This window comes from Anabas testudineus, chromosome 7 (assembly GCF_900324465.2).
Source record: "Anabas testudineus chromosome 7, fAnaTes1.2, whole genome shotgun sequence".
Lineage (NCBI taxonomy): Eukaryota > Metazoa > Chordata > Actinopteri > Anabantiformes > Anabantidae > Anabas > Anabas testudineus.
This window is the reverse complement of record NC_046616.1, coordinates 18,280,134-18,304,661: the sequence shown is the minus strand read 5'-3', so window position 1 is coordinate 18,304,661 and position 24,528 is coordinate 18,280,134. Positions and strand designations below refer to the sequence as shown.

Here is a 24,528-nt window from a genome sequence, read left to right as displayed (position 1 = left end):
GGGCGTGTGGCAGGAGAGTGAGACAGAAAAAAAACAAAACAAAACCCACAGACCAGGGCAGAGGGAGGAACTGTAACAATATCCTCTCTTTCGCATGAATACCCTTTAAGAAACAAAATACATTTCAATGAATTGTAATGGATTGTAATGGTTTAGAATATTGAATAGTGAATAATTTATTTTTTTACCTTGTTGTATCCTGGCACTTCTTCATCTTTGTCTGGGATTCTCCAAACGGATCCAGAAATAGACACTTTCCTTCCTGAGGACACATTACCTTCATTTTCAGAAGGAAAAAAGTGTTAATTTGGGAATGTCAAACCATAATCATTGCATGTTAAGTTATTAGGCAGACAGAATATTGAAAATAATTATTTACAACATAACCTAAATATTGTAGAATATAAATGCAAAATAAAGTAGTGCAGATAAAGATCACTGGTCTCTCAAACATTTATACTTTAAAATCAGACTAAGTCACAACATCACAGAATAGAGGTTATCTCCATTACAAATCTTTCACAAAAGTAAGACTTACTGTTAACATCCAGTGATGGTGCTCATTAAAAATCATTTTATATCTCATTGGGTCCATCTGTAAATGAAGATAAAATACATATTTCTGTAAGAATAAACAGTAATAAGACATTGGTATCCTGGCAATTTACACCATATGTGCCATGAATAATAAATTTCTCTAAACCTTGAGCTTGGAGGTGTTCTTCATCCAGATGTGTGTCATTTCAAAGCTGTCAATAACAGCTGCTTGATCTACATTTTTTTTGTTATATTGTCTAACGAGGATTGTAAGATAAGCATTGATTACCTGTAAAAGATTAAAGGGCAGTCATTTTATTTTTTGTTACAGCATGAAAATGCCTTTATTATGTACTCATTGTAAAAACATCAATATGTAGAGCAACAATGCAGTGTAAAGCTGTAAAGAAAATCTCAGACCTGTAGGACCCACAGATGTTCTTTTATACAGATTATGAACTGTTTTTGATAATACAAAAACACACAATACTAAATAATTTTTTTCAAGGACATGTGAGGACATGACACCCAATGAAGGTCCCAGAGGCCAAAACATTAGGAATGAATAAACATCTACAGCCATGCAAGAATGTCTGGCACTGTTTTCATGTTTTAAAAGAGAGTTTAAAAGATACATTTTCTGTATCAGTACATTTTGGATGTTAATTCATATGTTCTTCATTCTGATTGACTAAAGTGAAGAAATAAGTACAAGGTACAAAGACCTAGTTACATAGTCTGATTAAAAAACAAAGAAAATTCAAGTGTGCATAAAAAAAACTCACTTACCTCACTCTCAAGTTCATTGTCGGGAGCAATCCTTGCTATGTCCCAACAGAACAATTTATATGGTCCAATGACTGACAGGAGCACATGTGCCTTTGAAAGCTTCTCTGCCCACACCTCATTTACACCTGAAAAAGCCATAAATGTTAATCTATAAGTTTTCTGTCCACTTACTTAAATGTGAAAAAGAACATAATTAATCACACTGTATAAATTGATTTTCTTAAAGATTTAAAAACTAAAGAGAATTGTTACATTTTCTATGCATTTACTTAATAATGCGAAAGTGTATGTGAGACTCATGTATTTACAGATAAAAAAATAAATTATGTCAGCATCTGTGTATGTGGCACTTGATGTTGCTGCAGCCACTGGAGTTCTATGTACCACTAAAGCCCCGGTGGATGCTGAAGCTGGAGCTGCCGCAGGAGGTGCTGAGACTGGAGCTGTAACTGGCGGTGCTGAGACTGGAGCTGCTGCAGGAGGTGCTGAAACTGATGCTGCAATCCTATGAGGAATTCGTGGCTTCTGAATCTTATAGTGTTTGAGGTGGTCAATGTTCACCTTTTTGCAAAGCGTGCCATCGTCCCCTACCAGATCAGCACTTTTGCCTTCCACACCTGTTACTGTGTAAGGGCCTAGAAAGTTGGGCTCCAGCTTTCCACCCTTACGCTGCTGGCTCCTGATATTCTGCCGCCAGACTTTGTCTCCAACCACAAAGTTAACGGAATCAGTATTGGACTTTAGTCTCCTCCTTGTCTTATTTTGAACACTGTAAACATTTTCCAGCACAGTACTCCTGATATAATCAAGGCGTGCTATGTCTTTGGATACATTTTCTTCACCTACTACATCCTCCACATTTTTGTCCACCTTTAATAAAATAAGTTAGAATTCTTTTTGTTCTTAGCCCAAACATGACTGCATCCAGATATTGATCCCAGGTTTGAGGCTTTGTCCCAACAAGCTTGCAGAGAGCCCTTGAAAATGAATACACCAAGGTCATATTAATGCATTTCTTTCAGAAATTGTGTATGGAAATATTACATGCTCATGGTGTGCTTTCCTTACTTTTGCACTGTTGCATTCATTCTCTCTACCAAACCATTGGTCTGGGGATGATATGGAGCACAGAGACTCCTCTTTATGGTTTGGCACAAACAGTTCTGTTGACCTGTTAAGACAAAAAATTACGAGGATATGTATTGTTCAATTCCACATTATTTACTTATTTTGGATTTCTTGGACTCTGCCTGATCTGGACCCCGTCTCTTGCCTGACCCCCTGGTGCTGTGAGTTCCGTTTATTCCCTGTTTTTTCCCCCCTGCTCACAGTACCAAACCTGTAACTGGACCTGCCTGATTCACTTTCCCAGACCTGTCCCCTTTCTACTCTGTCTACCCTCGATTCCCCCTCATTGGACCAGCCTGACCTGACCCTGCTTCCCCTCTGGTTCAGTGAGTTCTCCCTCTGTTCTGTTTCGCTCCCTTGTTGTCCCCTTTCCGGCTCCGACTGTTTGGACTGCTTTTGTGTTTCGACCTGGATTGTCTTTCCGTTGTGGATTTTGCCTGCCGGACTTAACTCTGAACTGCCATAATCGTGTATGACCAGGATTACCCTCGACCTCTGAGTTAGCTCTGTGGAATATTGTTTGGACTATCTTTTCGTGGTACTTCTGTGACATTCATACTACTGTCCTGAGCTTTCTCCGTTGTCCTCCATTCAGTCCATGTGCTCCCTGTTGGTCGGCCATTTTGGGGTTTCGACATTGTCCTCCATTTTGCCCATGTGCTCTGTTGGTCAACCATCTTGATTTGGACGTCACTTCCGGTTTCCAACCTGACCACCATACTCACCCTGCCTCATCCCCTCCCGTCCAGCAACTGTTTCATCCAATCCATTCATTTACCGTGTTCTGTCGATTACAAATAAACATTGTTTGCTCAGTTCTGTCCTGTCTGTTCTCTGACCATGGAGTCCATCCGGCAGCTCATGACACTTTGGTCATCCCTGGCCAGAAAAAACGTTTGCAAATTGCGTCCCTGTTTTTTTTCTGTCCACTGTGACCTCCTCTTGGGCTATCATGAAACTCACGAAAAATGGCATTGGCATCGTCTATGCCACAAACCACCTTGGTCTGGATGTCCTGGTTCTTTTTATAAAAAAGAGCTCCTCCTAGAAGATGCATTGGAAAAAAGTATCTTATGAAGAGCCACAATCAAGAGTTTATTGACCCCAGGCCTAATTACTAATTAATTACTCAAACTGTGTGATGAATGTCATACCTTACAGATATTAGCTGTGTCTGCTGACATTTTGCAAGATGCCTTAGCTAGGGTCAATGGTGGTAGGGTGCCAGCCGGTCCCGGTGCAGCACCACCCTCCGCCGCCGACCAGGCATCTGAACCCGAAAGACCACCTCCGACAGCCGTTCCAACACCTCCCCTGGCCCCTGCCAGTGGCTGCAGAGCTTCGGTGAGATCCACCTCTTTCTCATCGGGCAATACACCCACACTTTGTCCCCAGGTGCAAATGTGCGCCCCTGGCAGCGAGCGTCATACGCTCTTTTCTGTTTGACCCCAGCGTCCTTCTGTGCGCGTCGGGTCAAATCGTGCACCAGTCTGAGTCTCTCTCTCAGGCGCTTGTAATAGTCCATCTCCGGGCCACCAGCGATCTCCGGTTCTGGTGGCGATCCAAAGACCAAGTCGACTGGGGTGCGGAACTCTCTGCCAAACATCAGTGCAGCAGGGGTGCACTGGCTGGACTCCTGTACAGCAGTCCGGTATGACCAGAGGACCAGAGGCAGGTGCTGATCCCAATCTCGCTGGTGATGGCTGGTCAGGATGGCAAGCTGGGTGGCCAGGGTGCGGTTGAAACGCTCCACCAGCCCGTCGCTCTGTGGGTGAAGTGGAGTGGTCCGTGTTTTCCTCACTCCCATCCTCTGGCACACCTCACACTCGATGTTGGATCTCGAAGTCGTACTCCTGCAACACCTCCAGCCACCTCGCAGCCTGACCCTCAGGCTGCCCGAAGTTGAGCAGCCAAGTGAGAGAGGCATGGTCAGTGCGCAGAGTGAACCGGTTGCCAAGCAGGTAGGGTCTGTAGTGCCGCACAGCCAGGACCACTGCCAGCAACTCCCGCCTGGTCACACAGTAGTTGCGCTCTGCTCGGTTCAGACTGCAGCTGTAGAAAGCCACCGCTCTCTCTCCTGCCTCCCCCCCTGGGAGAGGACGGCTCCGACCCCCACGTTGCTGGCATCGGTGTCGAGGATGAAAGGCTGCTGGGGGTCGGGGAGAGCCAGGACCAGAGCGTCGGCCAAGGCCGCCTTCAGCTGCTGGAAGGCAGTGGTGCAGGCGCTGGACCACTCGAACCGCTTGCCCTTCTCTGTCAGCCGATGCAGCGGGCCTGCGATAGTGGCGAAGCCCCGGACAAACCTCCGGTAATAGGAGGCTAGCCCCAGGAAGCTCCTCAGCTCACTGGCGGTGGTGGGCGTCGGCCAGTCCCTGACTGCCGATACCTTGGCCGGATCTGTGGACACCCCGTGTGCGCTGACCACGTGCCCCAGGAACGCCGTTTCTCTAGCCAGCAGATTGCACTTTGCCGGGTTCAGCCGGCTTAGCTTTTGATTAACTCTTTTGCATGATCTAGTTATTGTTCTTTTAACCTTTTATAATACATGATTGTTCGAGGATTAATTATACTGTGACGAGCCTCAGAGTGAACAACTCTCTTTTATTTTTATCAATTAGAACAGAGTGTCAACAGGTCTCAGTGCAGTCTTTAGTCACCCCCCGGAAACATTAAATCTCCCGCCTGTTTCTCCCGGGTTCCCTCTTCCCCACCCCCGGAAGCACACCTGACATCACACAACTATATACACTACAAAATAAAAGAACCAATTAGAAGAACCACATAACACATAACAGGAACTGGAACAGTCAAACACCAACAGAACAATGTGCCCCACCTCTGGGTCGCTACAATACCGTCGGTACTCTTGGTATAGCTAACGTTATTTAGTGATAGCTAACGTTAGTTAGCTATAGTTAGTTAACGTTAACCTATAACAAAAGTTTTCATATGACGACACATATATCCCATATATGTGTCGTCATAAAACTAAATATATGTGCGCTCAAAAAACTACTTCCATGTGACGTTTCCAAACCAGCTTAATTGATACGAACCTTCAACGTGATATCTGGACGCCTTTCTTCGTATTTCTGACTTTTGTGCTTTTGTCAGTCCACTTTTATAAGTTTGTCCACGGTTCCACGATGTTTAATTAGAAAACCTCAAATCATGTTCCGCGTGACGTTTGTCCAATTTGCTCTAGTCACCTTCTGGCCACGCCCAGGTAACGGCAGCGTACGTGAGTTTACGTCGTGCTTATATAATGGCATGAACACCAACACCTCAATTAATCCCAGCATGTTCAAGGTGAATGTGGCATTAAGGCAATTAAGACTTCTGTCCATCCTTTAGGTTATTTTAAGCTGACAATGAAAATACACATACACAAAAGTGTGAGTGGGTCAAATCATACCGAAGTTTGCAAATCTTGTTATTATAAGCAGATATTTTATTAGATTGAGTGTGATTTGACAAAGTATGACACATTGATAACATTCATACATTCAACGAACCACCATGAAAACCTTCATTAACCACAACACGGCTAATCTGCTACACCATTTTTAATAGGGCAAAGATTTTACCCACACAAACAATGTTTTAACACATTAATCAATGAGATCTGCAGTTTTAGAGCGAAGAAATACTACGATACTTGAACATTACTTTTAATCCAATAAAGCTGCCGCAGGAGCAAACTTTTTAAACTGGCATGGATTTATGATCCGTTAACATCTCCAACATAGATAATTTAGCTTTTACACCGTCGTTTGTCTAACAAATCATTTGTTCCTGGGTTTACGCTTAACCTGTGCGCGCTCCCGCGTGGGGAACGCAGATCTCGGCAGGCATGCGGAAGTCGGCATAACACCTGTGGACCCGTTGCCATGGTTACGTTTAAACCCAAGGTTTGGCTTTATTAGCCTGTCTGTCTGCCTGTCTGTCTGCCTGCCTGCCTGTCTGTCTGTCTGTCTCACTGAGGGAGTCCCGGCTTCAGGCAGGCGCGTTTATCGTGTCCAGACAAATTGTGCCAAACTATGGCCTTCTTCGGCTTAACCAACTTCGGCTATCAAAACCCAGCAGGCGATAAATTGATAGTGAATCCCAGAGGAGCGCCGCATTCTCAGGGTGAGGTTGCTGTAGCTAACGCTGTTCAGAGAAATAACATTAGCACTAACTTACAGAGCAAACACAACCTTTAGCTCACTCGTAGCCGACAAAAAAACTACTTCCAATGTCTCTCCAGGCTTTAAAAATATACACTAGTTAGCTAACTAACGTTACATGTAGCGATAACGTTAGCATGCCATACGATTTGACAGATGTTTGCCAATGCAGCTAGCTAATGCATGATATGAGAGTAACTAGAGAGTTGGAAACTACATAACTAAGAGATGGTTAGAATTACTAAAGTTCGTAACTAAGAGTTAGCTAGATACATTTCTTCTTCTAAAAGAGACAAGAACGAAAGAAATTAGTTAATAAACTAGTTGCGCAACCTCACAACCAGCTTGCAAGAACAACATATAGAGTACAAGAACAGAGAACCAACAAATAAGAGATTAGTTTATAAAATCAGGGAGGGGAACAGTTGATCTGTGTCCTTTTATGTTGTTATGCTACTGTAGAATTTTACATTCAAAAGAAATGAAACTTGGCCCTCCTGGTGAAGCATTTAAATGTAACTTCATTTGTGGGTTCATTTGTACTAGCTACATACTTATTAATGTAGTCAAATAGTGACCAGTATGCACTAAACTGTGGTAACATTTCTTAACAGATGGTCTGATTAACAGCAGAGCAGGACTGCCTCCATCGCTTCAAGAACAACAGGGCCTCCTCAGATGTGCAGACATATGCACTGTTTACCACCAGCCTCTTCCTTACAGCACTGAAATACACCAGGGAAGCCATGAACGATACAAAGAGATGGTAAAACGTGTTCAAACACCCAGATGTGAGTAGACATAAAGAAATTAGATCTAAATAAGGATGTGATGGCTAATTTGCACACAGTCTCCTCTCTTCTCCAGCCCCCAACCAGCTGTACATAATGCCTCTGACTGACAGCCAGCAGTATGGATGGATGATGTCCAAGAGTCCTGAACCATGGACCCATGTGAAACGGTTTCCCCGAAAGAATAGTGAAATGACAAAGTAGGTGACATTTCCCAATCTAATATTGATTTTTTAAAAACATATCTCTATTGACTATTTGAGTGGAACCCACTTTGTTGCTTTGACAGGTTTGTTAAAGAAATGTCAATGACAGACCGGGAGTTCAGCCTTTTCTGATAGCCCTTTTCATCTGTCTTCATTTGTACATGTATTCATGCACACCTTGACTTCCACACATAAAAAATGTTAACTTCTGTGGAATTAAATTGACATCAGATTGACTTTTCAGAAGCTTTTCTCATCATTAATTTATTGTGATTATTTTAGTGATGGTTAATCATGAAATAATTGTAAGAAGGTTTTTTTGTTTGTTTGTTTTTTACTTTAATTCTTTTCTCTGTGAGTACAAAAAAATGCAGGTTGCCTACTGGGAAGAAAATGAAGAATCAAACAAATACAGAGTTACAACTAAGACTGAAATTACAATAAGGATTCAAATGAAATAACTATATTTATACGTTGCAAGTTATTCTGCCATGAATTGTAAGATAAGAAATCATCGTACCACCTCTCAAAGGGTACTGAACTGAGGGTTCAAAGGCACTGCTGGTCTATACAGATATTGAGATTGCACTGCCCTCTAGAGGAAATGTGACATGCTGACAGAGCAGAGGAAATCAAGAAACTATTAGTTATTCAGGCACATTTTAGTGCTAACAGCATGAAAACGTTTTACAGTATTGGTATGGGGCCGTTAGCATTAAGCCTTATTAAGAAATCCCTTACCTAATATTTAAGTAGTCGTGATGAATATAGGCATGACCTCTCAAGAGACATAGATCAGGGCGTCATCATCTCAATTGGACAGTTGGATCAGGTGATCATCCTGCTGCAATCCAGGATCTGTCTGTAGTGTGTCTGAGCATGACCATGAACCGGCAGAACAGGCAACTCATAGATCTGAAAGTTGTTCTAGTTTAAAACAGGAAGGGAATCAAGAGTAAATCACTGGATTTAGATGTGCAGGCTGAATTGCAACTTGGAGAAAACCTGGAGAAAAACAGTGGGACAGGTCTAGTGGTCCTGCTGCTCTCCAATCATATATAGCATATATACTAAGGTTATGATATACTGTATATGTAATACTATACCTAATGTTACAATCAAATTAGAACAAGCTAGTGGTCATTGTTATATGTACACACACACACACAAACCACTTTCCATTGCTGTAAAATATCTTCATAAAGGTATTACCCCTAAAATGAAGTTATTACGTCATAATTTATAACGTGGCTCTGTTTATATGTGCCACAGATAGTATTTATGTACAGAAGTTTTCACAACACAGTGGAACAATATGACAACACAAAACAGCCATTGATTTTTTTTATTATTTTTTTTTTCTTCAAGGGGAAATGTTATTTTTCTCTTTGTCATAGTCCTCAACTCTTCATGTCCTTCAACTTTGCAAAACACTCCCCTTTCAGCTCCTCCAACTAAGGGAAAAAACAAATAAAACAAAAACAAATACGGCAGGATTTATCAGGCCTGAGCAAAACACTGTTTCAGTAGTATGGGGACAACCTTCCTCCCCTCTGCAGTTCCCCCCAAATCATCCCAAGAGCTAACAATGAACACAAGTCTATGGACAGCCAATAGAAATAGAATACATACAATGCACATTTTTATAAACTCATGTCCGTCCTATAAATTCTTTGCTTATATGAATCATTCTTCATTGGTCACAGTTCACGATATAGTTAGTGATCTCCCTTACATCGCTGATCTGGTGCTCCCACCACACCCGAGGGAAAATATTGCACAGGAGGGACCAAAAGCACAAGGCTGCGTGAGCTGGCTTTGGTACAAACATGATCAACTGTTGGCTGCCATTGTCATGTGTGGCGGAAGAGCTAAATCAGAGCGCATTCTCCTAATTATAAAAGGTGAAGCTGGAGAAACAAAGACCATTGCTGTGATGACAATGTTTACTGAAAATTACTCTGGACAAGCCCTTATGGTTTCCTCCAGACAGGGCAAGCAGGCGCAGTCCCCGTTTAGTGTTATTCTTGGATTTGTTTTATATGAACTTAAGGCAATCAGACTCAGCTATTAGTTTTTTCTTTTGCTGAAACACTGAGTGGGGAAAACAAAACATGAAGAAGTAATAATTCTGCCTGTCCTCCTTACATAGTGCTATACCGTGGATAGACCTTTGTTAATATTTAGATGTGTGGAGAGGAGAGGTCACCTTAAAGCCTGACTGAGATTTACAATACTGCAGCAGTGGCATAAATAAAAAAGCACAGTGAATCATCTGTATATTGTTTACTGCTTTGCAAATGTGAGCATACACCGTTTGTGTTCTGCTGCAAAGGCAGCTAATGGTTATTACTTACTATACATGATCAGACCTATTACCAGCTGAAATACTGTATTGTACATTAGGATTGAACAGCAGAATCCATTGGCTGCAGTTGATCAGTTGGTACCAGTGAGCTTGAGCTTTACAACTGGCATTTTACAAGAAAGCGTGCTGGTCTTTGATCCTTATCATTGGAATGGAACCATCATAATAAGCATAATAATTAATCAGAATCATCATAAGAATAACATTAAGAATATACAAATGATGGATACAGAAGTGATACAAAATACCCTACATTAAACAAACAAAAATGAAAACAAGATATCACAATCAGACATGCTTCAAAGTGGTTATGTTTGGCAAGAAAGCAGTTTTGTTGTATCTTAAAAACCTCACAGTGAAAACAGTTATGCCCCTTCAGGATTAGAAAGCACAGTATTCAGTCAAAATCGATATATATCTTTCCTTCATCTATTTCTTCTTCATAGAAGAATCACTCTGTGTGGCACCACTGCAGTGAAATCTGAGGTTTCCCCCGATTGCTGTGGAATAATTCTCTGATCTAAATTCCTTCATTTCCATTTGCATCAAAAAATACTTGTCTGAAAGGGAAAGAGCAGTCGATGACAACATACTGTTACCGCTGAAGCTAGCTGTACGCTGGCAGCTCAAGCTCTAAGGAACCAATCTGACATGAAATGAAGATGAAGAGGATCCTAATCCTCGCTGGAGCTACTTCTACTCCTCAGAGTGGAGATAAAAATACAGATTTCAGACTTTCAATCACATCCTTAGTCTTCCTTAGTAGTTTTGTCAAGAAGCTGAGGGCAATATAGTAATTCAGAGTTAATGTGATCAGCTCTTTGCTTCCTGAATGACAGACAAAATAAATTAATTGTACATACTTTATGAAAATAATGTTGCAGGCTTTGCTGCCAGCAGTCAGGCAAAAAGACAAAAGGCTCAGGCCTTCCGCCTAAAAAAAGAGGTGGTGATCATTGCTGACTTTAGCGAGAACATATCAAACATGTCTTGCCGTGTTTTTAGTAAATACTTTAGTCTTTGGTCAATATATTTCTCCTCAGTTTATACATATATTCATACAGACACAAATATGCATGTACATACACACTTATAAACGTGTAATAAACTGGATATTTGTGCACGTATGTATTCACACTTTTTCATAAAGGACCTTTTGCACAAAACATCAAGACTGAAATAAATAATTAATCCAGAACTAAATATGAGTACCTGTTCGTAATTCATGTGAAATAAAAAATTACCAGAAAAAATGAAAACAAAACCAGACCAAAATAAAATAAAAAGTAGCCTTATGTACAGCGTTACTTTTCTTTTGACACAGGCTAAAAGGCGTTGTTTTAAATAAACAGACTTTGCATCTTTCAAGAAGCCTGAGAGAGAGGCTAGACATGAGAAAATCACGTGTCCTTCAACGTGTATATGGGCCAAAATGGCTATCAAACGAGAACATTTTCCTCTCATCAAGAACACTTTATAAAGTCTTAAAACTCTTTTCCTCTTTGCTTGGGATCCAAGTGATGATGTATCTAGTTTTTAGCCATTTGCTCACATTGTGAGTCCTTGCTCAATGGTGCTGCAGTGGGGATAACCCCCATATCTGTTGTTGCCATGGCTGCTAACTGTTGGGTGGTCCATCGTTCAGGAAGTAGGTGGTCATTTCCCCTTTACCTTTGACCTTAACAACCCCACGACACTCCAGCACATACCCTTTGCTTGCAAGCACCTGGTAGAGGTCTGTGGTCACCTGTGAGCAGAACAGAAGGCAGATACATTTCTATTTTGTTCATGATTTAATCAGCAAAATAATTTAATTGAAAAAAAAAAAAAAAAAAAAAAACCAATACAAAACAATTACATTTTTTACCAGCTTCGTATTAATTGTAAATTTACAGATGGAAGACGACTTGTTTTAGCTCCTATAAGGCTACAGATTTCCATGTCTGTAAGAGTAGTAATGTAACTCTTATTCTAGTGTTGACAAAAATAGTGAATATATTTCCATTTGAAACTGCAGTAATTACAGGATGTACTTTATTTGTAATAGTTTAAATATGCTCTAAAATGCATTAGTATCATCTTTTTTTTTTTTTTTACATGCACTGTACATGCTAAACTTTCTTGTGATTATCTTTCCAATGTCAAATGTGTGACCAATTCTATCCTTCAGTGGTAACTTAGGCAACTATGTGAACTGCCTTCTTTAAATACCACATTGGCTTTGTTGCATAGTATGTTTGGATTGAGCTGGATAAACAGTAAAAGATGCTGTAAGATTTCTCAGTTGCAAAATTTACAAATAGACATTGATGCTACATGACACTTGAAGTCGGCTTTACCTGTATGCGGTCAGGAACCCCCGTGCTGTCCATACGACTGGCCACATTGACTGTGTTTCCCCAGATGTCATATTGAGGCTTCCGTGCCCCAATAACCCCTGCTACCACTGGTCCAATGTTGAGACCTGGAAATAAAAGACAAAAAAGGAAAATATCTCACTGCATCAACAAAGTTTACATTGTGTTAAGTAGTTTTACTGAATTCTGTGTGCTGACTCATGCAGAAAACATTAACTTCTGCTCACCTATCTTCATCTGGAAGTTGTTGAAGGAATGCTCATTGATGTATTTCATCTGCTCCCTCAGTCTCATGGCATAATCAGCCAGTGCAGTAATATGGGTACGGCCCTCCTTGTCATAGGTGGAGTCATTGAGACCCGAGGCCGCCATGTAGGTGGAACCAATGGTCTTGATCTTCTCTAGCTGCCTGTACTTCTCTTCACTGATGATCTGATGCATAAAACAAAAGAGATAGTGATTATGTTTTGTGCGATTTACAAATGGTCACATTTCCTTTTAATATTAGCTATAAGCAAAGTTAAGTAAAGTCTAAACAAACTTTACCTCATCGAAGTCAGCGATGATCTCATTGAGCAGCCGGAGACACTCTACCCCCTCATTGTTGGCCTCCAGCTCCACATAGAACTCAGAGAAATTGCTGATGGAGGCGAACATGACGGCAACACACTCACAGGACTGGTAGTACAGCTCGTCATTGCGCCGCTCACGTGCCAAGAAGTGAGCAGCTACGTCTTTAGGCAAAATATTATGGAGAAGGCGACGATTGTAGGCTTGCAGCTCCTCCATCTCTTCCTTCTCCTCTGTGGCCTGAGAGTGAATGTTCTTTATTAGATGTGTTCAGTTTATATGACTGCTGTAACCTAATAAGTGGGAGTGATAAAGTGTACACAAAACTGCAGATATTCTATCATAAGCAAAGACATATCCCTGTGAGACAGCTCTATCAGTTTGTTTATTGATGAACAACTTTAGGGCCTTTGCAGCAGGGTGAGGAGATGGTGTTTGAAGTTACTATGGTCAGATGATGACCTCTAGTGGACGTTGTAGATACCTGTAATTTCCACAGGAAGTCAAGGCGTGCTGTAGATTCAACCTGCTGGGCGTGTAGATACAGTGCCAGGACAAAGACTGTAAGGATAACTGGAGTCATGACCCTCAGGGACACTTTGGTCACAACAAATGGGCTGCAAAGAGATATGCTCACGGTTAAGTAACATTCTGTGAACTTTAAACAGTATTAGAAGAGCGGGTGTGTATGTGAAATGCATGACTACAGTTTTTAAATAGTTATAGTCAGAACAGTAGTTACAAACCCTGAATAAAATATGTTATTTAGAGAACTGCTGAGAACCAAATGTTAACTTATAATTAATTACCAAATATTGTGTAGAATGGCCCATCTCAGAAAAGTTACTATTGTGCATTTTAATAATAATATAGTATAGTAATATATGTGCATGAATGTAAACATTAGAACTTATAACTTATTAATCTGCATCTCCAAAGTAACCAAAGTTATCAAATTAATTTACCCATGAACTGTGTATGAGTAATATTAAAATTCTAACATCAAATTGTATTATTCATGTATATAGAGTATAATGTCTCTATCCATTACTCTACCGCTATATATCTAGTAGTATAGTCCTCGAATAAATGAATGTTTGCTTACCACTGGTTTGTAGTTTCATTGAAACTGGACCTAAATGTACATCAAATAGATATTCATATTAATATAATGATTAGGGCCGAACTAACTTATGAATGTAAAAAACAATGGAAAGTCTTACCATTGAGCACTAGTTTCATTTAAATCACTAAAAAAGAAAAAATATAATTAGAGCAAACAGCAAAGTATACAGTTAATACATATATATTTTGATATGCCTGTCAAATTACAGTTAAATAAATTAATTGACAGTTGAAATGTTGATTTAGCAGAAATGTGTCATTGTACAAGAATCGGATACCATTTTAACGCTTTCTGATGTTCAAGGACGGTTGGTTAAGGACACTTACATGGCATTGGAGGTGACAAAGAGGTCAGCATTATCAAATAGTGCTACTTGTGGCCACTCCACCAGCAGCAGGAAGGTGAGCTGGATGAGCAGCATGAGGGCCAGCTTCCCTATGCTGCTGATCTGCAGGAACACTGAGCAGGCCAGCAGCGTCAGCAGCACACTGTAGCTGAAATACTGGACAAACAGGAGATAGCAGCATCACAAAAAGGTATTATCAACAATACATCTCAGAAAACCACAAATGCAAATGTGACATTTCCTTTTTGAAATGGCTCCACCTTTCATGCCCAGGGATCACAAATGATGAAGTGGTGACATGCAATGAACTCACCTCAGGAAAGGGGCAGGAGGGGCCTTGGCTAGGACAGATCTCCAGACCCCCCTCAACAGACACGTTCAAGCTGCGGATCAGGCAGGGCGTCACCAGGGCTGCAGAGGTGTTCAGCTTCTCCGCAACGCATGCCGCCAAGCTCGTAGTGTCACAGGCAAACTACAGTGAAACCAAACAGACATTTTCACAATGTGATTCCAAATGTAGGCAGCTGCCTGTACATGTGGCGTCTGGAGCTGTTCTTACCATATTAACAAAGGCAGAGATGAAAACAAGGATAATGGTAAATACTCCAACCAGGGTGCTGTTGGTGCGAGACTGGACAATCTTCTTTGAAACAGTCTGCATTGTGGCTGGAAAGAGCTGTGGGGAGAACAGCAAGGATAAACAAAGTACACACTAAATATCGCCTACAAAGGAATCACACAAATGTAAGCAAAGGTGTTAACATGTCTTGATAAGCTCCACTACCTTGATGCAAGAGTATATGGCACATATGAACAGAATGTTGGCAAGTATGATGAAGATACTGATGTAGATTCCCAGCATGACTGGGGTGCTGGAGGAAAAAATACAGAAATCCAGTTAGACAGAAATGTTTAGCATCCTTTGACAATTGCTCATTTTAGTTTGGTTTGAACAAACTCCAGTGTGGTTGTTTCTTTGGTTTGGTTCATGTCGACTGAAGTGGAAGTGAGTCTGGTGCAATCTGGTACTTTTTTATTGGTGTGAAGGATTGCATGAGAGTAGATGTGTGTTTTTAGGATTAAGGTAAATGTCCATTAAACCTGAACTGGCTGAACATGCACGGTTACAAAAGTGATTATTATAAAAGTGATTTATTAAGTGCCTTAATAAAATTTAAATGAAACAAGTGAAACATAACACTAAAAAACAAATCATTAGAACTGTAACGTGGATTTACATCAGTTACATTAGCTTGAAATGTCCTGTGTTCCTTTGTTTGTGTTGAAAGTGCTATGGGTAGCACTTTTTGAAAAAGCTATATTAGTATTGGCTATTAAAGCTGCTAATATGATTCATTTAATGGTGACTAATGCTTCATAGATATCATATATAAGCCCTAATGAGAACCAAGGCTGTGTAGACATCTCCAACAGCATAACACCGGACTTCTACTGGAAGTAGCTAGACGCTTTTTGACCAACAGGGATCCGGTTTCATTATTGTTTTAGAACAAAGATCTGAGCGCATTGACCAAGAAATGTTGCTAAATGTAAGATATCAGTAATAATTTAAATCTATTGCTATTTATGGAAGCTCTATCTCAGCTTGGGCGCCTGACATCTCTGTCCCTCCACACCACAATGAACATCACGCCTCTAGTTCACCATGGCAGTGAGTGTAGCGACCACAGTGATTTTGATAGGAATGCACTGAAACACGTGTTGGGTGTTTTTAATAAAATATTCTGGACCAAAACTAAAAGGCAACAGTGTAATGTTTTTTTATTTGAGCCAGACCAAATGAACCAAACTGCTGGTGCGAAACAACCAAGGATTAAATACTGGAAGATGAACATAATTGTGTGAATGTACTCACTGTGGAAAGATAACAATCTGTATGAAGGATATGAAGCAGAATACTAGCAGAGTACAGGCAACATAGCCTCCAAAGCGATCATCCACCTTCTTGGAATACTGTGACGGGAACAAGAAGAGAAACGAGCGTCAGCTATGAGCAGCTGCCTTGTCGAAGCTGAAGAAACACAGGTGATAATCAGCTTGAACCTTTTTCTCCAAGCTGGACGTCTGGAAGGTGAGTAAGAACTTCTTAACGTGGTCTTTTCTTAGCTGGTCAATGCTGCGAGCGTCGATAGCTCGGCCCAGAAATTCATCCACCTCATCCTCTGGATTCATGGCCTCCTGAACACCACGGCTACAAAAAGTAGACACAGATCAGGAGCGGAGAAGATAACATAGTGCGGCAGTTTTCACACATGTTCACATCAAGAGGCAGTACTCACTTGTCTTTACTGGAGGTTTCATCAATCCCCTGAAGAAGGAAGCAAACACAAATGACTTTTAGAGAAGCTCCACCCTGGTTCTGCCCCCATAAAGGAGTGTGCTGATGACTCACCATTTGTCTGAAGACTTTTGAGTCTTTGGTCCTGGAGAAAGTTCTGTCAGGAACCCAGCATGGCATCAGCCCCTCGTTAGAGTTGGCTCTTGTTCGCTGCATCTTAGCCATCATCGCCTTCTCCTCCTTCTGCTCAGAGGGAACAACATGAAGGTCTGACCAACTGTTCTCATACAACACAACACACAGTGAGTGTATAAATATACCACACGAGGCTTTTTCATTCAGGTTTTTATTGCACCTGCGAAACCAAGCATAGACTGGTTTGCGTGCACTGACCCGTTTCTGGCTGCAGCCGAGGACCAGGAAGGTCTCAATACTGTTCTCCTTCAGATACGCGTTCCTTTCACCTCCAAATCCTGGTTCCACCTCATAGTCTCCATTAAGATACTGCAAAGTGGCCTTAGTGATGTGGATCCGCCTACAGAGCCAAATATACCAGACACTCTTAATAAAATGTAAAAATGAACTACAAGAAAAAATATCAAGGGTTTTATGATTTTTTTAAATCTTTGTCATATGGTCAAACAAACAAGACATTTTAAAAAAACACCTTGTGATGTGGTTAATTAGAATTTTTTACTTTGTTCTGTATTATACATAAAACAATTGATTGATTGAGAAAATAATATTAATTATTATTTATTATTTTAAGTTATTAATTGATAATTAATTAAAAAATCACTCGTTTCAGCCCTACTGCTAATGTATGTGTATAAGCTTCTCTCACCCTGCTTTGCCTCCTGCTTCCATGTGATTGGCCAGCGTGACATCGTTTGACCACACGTCAAACTGCCACTTCCTGAGTCCCAGCACTCCACAGTGCACACGCCCGCTGTGAATGCCAACGCGCATGTTAACGTTGACTCCCGTCACCTCGCGCACCAATCTGCAGACAAACAACCCAGAAGATCAGTGTCTCTAAGCTTAAAATGCAAAATACAGCAAACAAAAGAGCTCTAAAACCAATACCACACACACACACACATTATTTGTACTCACGAGATGGCCTCTATCATGTCAACACCCATCTCCACACAGCAGTGGGCGTGGTCGGCCCGAGGTTCAGGCAGTCCAGACACACAATAGTAACAATCCCCCAAAATTTTAATACGCAGACAATGGTTTTCCTAAAAAAGGGAGACACAGAGCATAAGAAGGAAAAGGGAAGTGAAAAGATAAAAAGTCCAAGTAAAATACTTGTAAATGTTCAACTTTTGTTTTTAAGAGAACACTACGCAACAGAGAGCTGCTTACCGACGCCAGCTTGTCAAAACGGGCAAAGAGTTCATTAAGTGTCATGACCAGCTCCTGAGCTGTGCACTGAGAGGCCAGGCTGGTAAAACCCTCGATGTCTGCAAACAGAATACTGAGGACGAGATCAAGAAGAGAAAAAAGTAGTGAGACCACGAGAAACTGCTTTAGGTAACTTGTGTATTTTCAAAACTAAAGCCCCATTTGAACTGGTCTATTCTATGAAATAAAGCCATCAGGAGAGTAAGACCCTGTAAAAGCTTATCAAATGAGCTGTTAGCTACAGCTAGGGACTTTGTAGCCTGTATTTGTTTAGATTTCTGCAAATTGGCATCGTTAAAAATCTGCCGAATTAGCAATTAGCAGTTCTTGTATGAATGTACATACATCACATTACTGGATTACTCCCTTACTGATGAAAACTCAGATAATTATATAATTAGATAAGTTCTGGCTTTGTCCTACTTTATGTCCACATTCTGTATTTTCATTACAAGTGCATTCATTACAGGCACTACATAAAATGGAAATCCTGTCAAAATAACTGATGACTAGGAAAAACAATGATGGTTTTATGTGGTAGGTGGCATTAAACATACAGCCACACCCTATGTGAATGACATATGGACCAGACAATTTCCAGTTCACAGTGAGAGGCTTCTCAGCAGGACAGAAATCCCTGACCAGCACAGGTGATGCTGGAATAATCCCCACCTCCTCTCAAGAAACAAATCCACTCAGACTATGTAGATTTTTAAATTACCTCCAGAGGGTTGCTGACCTTAAAAGAGGCAGGGAGGTTGACCTACAGGTTTAGGAGATCTGTGCCAGTGTAATATGTATGTTTATGTGTGTGTATGTGTGTGTGTGTGTGTGTGTCAGGGAGTGAGGGACTCTGTGCAGTGTGTTTGCTCAGTGCTGTAACTGAATATGTGCTGAAGCTTTCCATCTTTGGGGATTATCGTATCTTGGCTGCTGGTGATTAAGTATTCCCTCACTAGTGTTAATTAGCCTCCACTTTGCCAAACCACTCGACCCTCTTATGACTGTGTGTGTGTGTGTGTGTGTGTGTGTGTGTGTGTGTGTGTGTGTGTGCACAGGTCCTCTATGGTTGTGTGGATGAAGTTTAGCTTGAAATCAATGTTCTGAGAACATTTCTTCAAAGGGCTGTTTTTAGGTTCAAGACTTGATTTTAGGGTTAATGTTATAATTTGGAACGTTAGAGAAAAGGAATAAGATGGATGAGGTTATCATTAACAACGAGAGAAACTGCATTCATCTATTGATTGACAGCCATGAGCTCCCACCCCTGGCTTTGGCTTTTTCTGACTAGTTAGAAGGGTGAGGCTCACTCAAAAATGTTAAAAGTGAATATCTCGGCACTGCTGCCAGGCTGCGCAAAGGAGTCTGGCTCACAGACGCCTTTGACAGCACCTCTCCGCATACGTTTTGGAGCATATTTCAACTAAAACAATATTTTTCAAAAACACACCTCTGATTCATGGCTATAACATGAAATGAAGCACTGTGCAAATTGTCCCTGCTGACCTGACATTGTCATGTTTCTGGATATAGATCTTATGAAACATCATGTCTTCCTTCTTGGCACTGATGTCAGCCTTCATCTCCATGGCAACATGCCTTGGCAGTACTGACAGCAATAAACGTTCCTGGAAAACACACAAAAAAATGGAGAAAATGCAGATTGGGTCATTCACATTGTGTAATTGGGACACGCCTTTTCACTGTGCAACAACAATAACTTTTTAGACATTAAGTATGTATACATTAATCTGGTTGATTTGATGGCAGGTGAAGGGAACACAGGACCTTATTGTCTTACTATATGTTCAGAACTTTTGTCTTACTTATATGTGTTTATGTGTGTACGTAATGGCCCACCTGTTGCTGATTCTCCCTCTGCAGGTGTAGTCTGGCTTGGATGTATCCTCTGGTCTCCTGGAAGGCTTGTCTCTGAGAAACCTCAGCGGGGTAATGGGTACAGATTCCGATGATGTTGGTGCAGAGGAAGATGAGGACGTTAGCGCTCACCTAGCGAGAACAGAGAGGAAAGAGGAGGACACAGTCAAGCTTTGGATGAGGAACAACGGTGAGAAACTCACATAAGTAAACATGAAATAAATCACTGATTCTCATTGAATTTTTCTTTCTTCAGAAGTTGGTTTTGTTTCTGAGAAAAATAACTGCACTAATGAAATTCTTTCTTTCTAGAGAAAACTACACAGGATAACAACTACAAAATTAAATACTGTAAGATTTTATCACAGTAAAGCTGTTGTTGGTTGACTGGTTTCACTGGTAGACAGAGAATAGAGAATAGGCAGTCCGGTGCAAGCTTAACTCTGCTGGAACATCAAATTCTTACAACGTGGCCACAACCTACAGTTTACAATCAACTAATCAGATTACAACACTGGTACAGACTACACTTAGAAAGCACAATACCGATTGACTGATTGATTTATTAACTATATGTTGCAGCTGTAAAGTGTGGAGCTACATAACACAGACACAAATGTTTGTTCCACTGTGGAACTGGCGAGGCTCCATATAATGGACAACTATACACACACTCAGGAAGGAAGTTTGAGTGTCTATGGCCAAAGCTTGTTGATTGTTTTGCCAGATTTCCAAAACGTGCAGAAGGATAAAGCGAAGTACCTTATAACTAAAACTGGTAGTAGTTTGACACAGACTGAGACTAAGATTTTCTTAAACTCTTCTCATCACAGCTCCCTAATTCATCTTTTTAACTAACAATACCAGCAACATGTTGTGGGTCATCCTCGCTAATACTCACAAATAAATAACCACCGATTTCTTTTACAGTGTGCTATCTCACGAGATACCAGGAGGCTGGTCAGAAGATAATGCATTGCTGCACTGAGACGACCTCTAGCATCCGAAATCTGTCCCCAGCTGAATTGTGGGAATTGCTGTTGACCCGTCTTAGGGCCACTTCCTTGTTGTGCTTTTGTTTACAGGCTGAATGTGATGCTCCAGAGGCTACATTTGTACAAAGGTTGAGTGTGCACAAGAAGGAAGTTCAGAAATGATACATCCTGTAATAAACACCAAGGAGAGAAAAGCAAACTGGGGTTGAAGCTGCAGTAAAGTATGTTTCTAAATTATCCATTATCAGTGGTAATAGGCTAAAGTGTTTGGGTGTGTGGCCAGACTCTAAACACTGACATCTCCTGGGTAGAAACACAAATACACACAGGCCAAAGGATTCGGTTAATGTTATTATAATAATGTGCCTTCAGTTCACATAAAAAAACAACCATGTAACACATGATTGAACATATAATAGAATAGCTCCTGTTACATGTTCACTAGTATTCATTCTGTAAATTAGCATTTTATCTCACACATGAAGCTTAGAGGTGACTTACACTGTCAAAAACAACCATAAATAAATATCAATAAATCAATAAATAACAAAAAGTCTGTGTAAAGCTGTTAAACATACTATGTTTTAGGACATTTTATCTAATTATTTTTAATTTGATTTGAACATCCTCCAGAAGGAGATTTTTGAACGTAATTTCCTTTCTTCACTGAAAACTTCACATTAATTTGGTGTACTGCCAAATAATTTGAATTGATTCTACGTATTCTCATGTAAGCTACTACATTACATCCGGTATATAAAACAATGTTTATTGTTTTGGTGTGTACCTCCTCTTAGTGTATCTTCATGAACAATTATGTAAATCCTTTTCTTAAAAGAATCAAGTCAAGTATAAATATATATTATCTGAAAGGAAATTCAACACAGATGAGATGATCTTGTTTAGTAGCATTATTGTAAAAGCTAAACAAAAAAAATGTACATATGTTAACCTAATATAAACATCCAGATAATCAGGAAATAATCAGGGCTTGACCTTGTTGCCTGTGCATGTCTGGAAAAGTAATCTTTTACTAAATCATAACGGTGATTCAGAGAAAACGTATCTCATGGTGAAAAATGCATGTGTGTGTGCAATGTGAACTTTATCTTTCACAATTATTAAATCTACTTCAGCAGTCACTTATAAAGTACCTTAAAATTTTTAAGCTGAATTATTCTTCCTTAGACGTTCTTCACTTTCAAACCTCAGGTGTTTTGCTGTACTTTTGAAGCTTCAGAGGAAAGGTTATCGACACCTGTCTGAAAATAATCTAAATGTTGTGTTTCAGAATAGTGAGCCGGGTGACGAGTCGTTTTATCTCTTGCTTTCTGCTCTACCTCCATTGTTTAAGGTTTAGTGGATTTCCTGCAATTTTCCTATTGTGCCACATTCTCTTCCTCTGTTTTGTCAAGATGTGACCCAATGTGACACAGTCAACAGAGAATCACAGACAGAAATACAGAACCAGATCAGCAGTGGACAGGTAGACTTGAAAAGGAAGTAAACAAGTTGTGGGTTGAAAATGAGAGAAGCAGGGTAATAAAATAAGAAAAAGGACAGATGCTGAGGGTAGGAAGGAAATTAGTGTTAAGGAGCAGGATGAGGAAGGAAAAAGGACAACAAGAAAAGAATAGTATAAGTAAGTGAGAGCTGCAGAGACAAAGAGAGAGAGAGAGAGCAGATATGGGCCACAGTGACATTAGGCAGATGGTTTAGAGCGCTCAGCTCTGTTTACATTAGTCTCTCTGTTCAAGCAAAAACAGCCACGAGACGAAAGTGAAACCTGCAGCTCGACGCGAGTTTGCAGGTGAATACCTCCCATCGCTCTATATGTGGACACAGTCTATACTTTCATGCGTGGATACGTGTTTTCTGCAGCAACTCTAAGAATTTATCTGTTGAGAATCACTCGACGTGTGCATCACACTCCATGTGTCTCAGCTCACAGGCTCAAACTAATTGCTTGCTTTTCTCAAGAGGGCAAGGGCTGGTGGGTTTACAGAGTACACATTAAGGCCGTGTGTTTACGCAGCGGCACTCCACCTCTTTAGGAGTTCTGCTCGGCAGCGTTTACCTGCTACCTGTGCACGCTGCCACGCTCCCAGTGCAGGGCCACTGCACCTGCTTATGTGCTCTGTGCTCAACAACACACTCATTTATCTAAACTCGTCACTTATAACCTTATCCAGCCGGCCTTTTCTTTGCTGGTTTGGTCCAGCACCATTATAATCATACCACTAAGCATTATGATCGTCATTGCTCACGCTCTGTCAGGTAGGGTTCATGACTGAGTTACCAATAAGATTATGGCCTCCTAAAAAGGTTATGTTCAGTTTGTCAAGACTAAAATAAACCAGGAATTGGACATTGCGTCACTGGAACGCATACATAGTTGGATTGTTGGATTTTTTATTTGTTTGTTTGTTTTGTATTTTTTGCATTTGTCATTTCCCTGAGGGTGACATGACGGAAGCAGCCAGCCAGCGAGTCTATGGAGAGCACCACAGCCTAATCCCTGGATATCAAAATGGCATTATGTAAGAGCTGCTCTGATCTAGACAGGACAAGCGAAACATCAGTAATACTGGCTATTCAGCACAATATAGATTAAAATGTATTTTAAAATAAAAAGCCCTCAGCAGCTTAAAGAGAACATGCAGGCTTAATCAATAAATGATAAACAGGGCTCTGGAGATACACTGCTGGAGAAATGACCATGTCTATGCTAAAGTAACTTTTAGCACACCTGAAAAGCCTCCACAGTGAACTTTAAATAACTGTATCCTTTTGCAGATTACACTTAAAAAAAATGAGTTTTTCATTTTACTATTATTTTTACTATCAGACATAAGCATATAGTCACTTCACTTTTTCAGATACCTTTTTGCTAAATTGAGTTAAAAATTTTCATGAATATTACAATTTTATCATTACTAAGTTTAAATAGTTTTACTCAGTGTAAACAACATATAGCCTCAATGAACAGCTAGAACAAGCATCAGATGTAAAATTTAAAAAATAAAAACAACAATAAAGCTACTGAAGGAGATGTTAGGGTGCTAATAAATAATAATAAAGCAATAATTATTCTATACAATTGTGAGAAATCTATGAGTGACCAGGAAAAATATTTAGGTGAATTTCTCATTTGTAAGTGTTGCAGGTTGGGGATACAGACGTCTAAACAAACAAGTGGCAAATGCAACAGTGACATCCACACAGCCTTAATACATACTGGTAATACATTGGCTGCACTTCACCTTCCCTCCACATCCAAACACTCCGCATCTTATGAATGACCTCTGAAGCTACTGTGTCTGTGTTGGATGAGCAGACAAGGATGACAGCGTGGCTAAATTCAGAAACTTTATTTATAATCTTTGTTCTGGTTTATGATAGATTTTGCACAGCAGCCATTTCCTTTAACAGGAAGTCTGTGGTCCTGACAGTGAGTCTATAAACATGGACTTTTAAGGCCATCAACCCCCTATTCGGTCTGGGAAAGTGTGTTCTTTAACCCTTTCATGCATAGTGGTCACTACAGTTGACAGATATC

General features: G+C 40.5%; 3 protein-coding genes across 4 annotated transcripts in view; 1 reads left to right on the top strand and 2 right to left on the bottom strand.

The window, feature by feature from the left end:
• Window positions 1–4,361: 4,361 nt before the first annotated feature.
• On the bottom strand, window positions 4,362–6,346 carry LOC113167194 (uncharacterized mitochondrial protein AtMg00860-like). Its single transcript, XM_026367609.1, has 2 exons — window positions 6,260–6,346; window positions 4,362–4,987 (listed from the first exon to the last, which is right to left on the bottom strand). Exons 1-2 carry the CDS (start codon window positions 6,344–6,346, stop codon window positions 4,496–4,498), a joined length of 579 nt encoding a protein of 192 aa, XP_026223394.1. The 3' UTR covers window positions 4,362–4,495.
• On the top strand, window positions 6,177–14,415 carry LOC113167338 (testis-expressed protein 49). Of its 2 annotated transcripts, none has more exons than XM_026367869.1 (4): window positions 6,177–6,585; window positions 7,238–7,414; window positions 7,491–7,614; window positions 14,345–14,415. In XM_026367869.1, exons 1-4 carry the CDS (start codon window positions 6,495–6,497, stop codon window positions 14,355–14,357), a joined length of 405 nt encoding a protein of 134 aa, XP_026223654.1. In that variant the 5' UTR covers window positions 6,177–6,494; the 3' UTR covers window positions 14,358–14,415. The 2 variants fall into 2 exon arrangements, with proteins under 2 accessions (XP_026223654.1, XP_026223653.1); XM_026367868.1 differs by lacking the exon at window positions 14,345–14,415 and adding an exon at window positions 7,704–7,860.
• The window catches only part of adcy6a (adenylate cyclase 6a), a 33,641-nt gene continuing 18,086 nt past the window's right edge, over window positions 8,974–24,528 (bottom strand). The window contains exons 4-24 of the mRNA XM_026367860.1: window positions 19,957–20,106; window positions 19,603–19,724; window positions 18,058–18,169; window positions 17,803–17,930; window positions 17,531–17,689; window positions 17,080–17,221; window positions 16,801–16,929; window positions 16,688–16,716; window positions 16,452–16,599; window positions 16,264–16,361; window positions 15,172–15,259; window positions 14,947–15,063; window positions 14,701–14,859; window positions 14,368–14,543; window positions 14,139–14,165; window positions 14,021–14,050; window positions 13,400–13,532; window positions 12,892–13,155; window positions 12,573–12,777; window positions 12,328–12,452; window positions 8,974–11,735 (exon numbers count right to left, since the gene is read on the bottom strand). Of these exons, the coding sequence (XP_026223645.1) occupies window positions 11,607–11,735; window positions 12,328–12,452; window positions 12,573–12,777; window positions 12,892–13,155; window positions 13,400–13,532; window positions 14,021–14,050; window positions 14,139–14,165; window positions 14,368–14,543; window positions 14,701–14,859; window positions 14,947–15,063; window positions 15,172–15,259; window positions 16,264–16,361; window positions 16,452–16,599; window positions 16,688–16,716; window positions 16,801–16,929; window positions 17,080–17,221; window positions 17,531–17,689; window positions 17,803–17,930; window positions 18,058–18,169; window positions 19,603–19,724; window positions 19,957–20,106 (2,670 nt within the window). The 3' untranslated portion in view covers window positions 8,974–11,606. The remainder of the gene's footprint in view (window positions 11,736–12,327; window positions 12,453–12,572; window positions 12,778–12,891; window positions 13,156–13,399; window positions 13,533–14,020; window positions 14,051–14,138; window positions 14,166–14,367; window positions 14,544–14,700; window positions 14,860–14,946; window positions 15,064–15,171; window positions 15,260–16,263; window positions 16,362–16,451; window positions 16,600–16,687; window positions 16,717–16,800; window positions 16,930–17,079; window positions 17,222–17,530; window positions 17,690–17,802; window positions 17,931–18,057; window positions 18,170–19,602; window positions 19,725–19,956; window positions 20,107–24,528) is intronic.

Bases quoted from the DNA above. Each gene is read 5' to 3' on its own strand.
- LOC113167194 (XM_026367609.1), bottom strand. From the start codon at position 6,346: ATGGCAACGGGTCCACAGGTGTTATGCCGACTTCCGCATGCCTGCCGA. The intron at 4,988-6,259 runs GTAAACCCAGGA...GTATTATAAAAG, and splicing joins GGAGCGCGCACAGGTTAAGC to GTTAAAAGAACAATAACTAG.
- LOC113167338 (XM_026367868.1), top strand. From the start codon at position 6,495: ATGGCCTTCTTCGGCTTAACCAACTTCGGCTATCAAAACCCAGCAGGC. The intron at 6,586-7,237 runs GTGAGGTTGCTG...ATTTCTTAACAG, and splicing joins AGGAGCGCCGCATTCTCAGG to ATGGTCTGATTAACAGCAGA. The intron at 7,615-7,703 runs GTAGGTGACATT...TTGCTTTGACAG, and splicing joins AAGAATAGTGAAATGACAAA to GTTTGTTAAAGAAATGTCAA.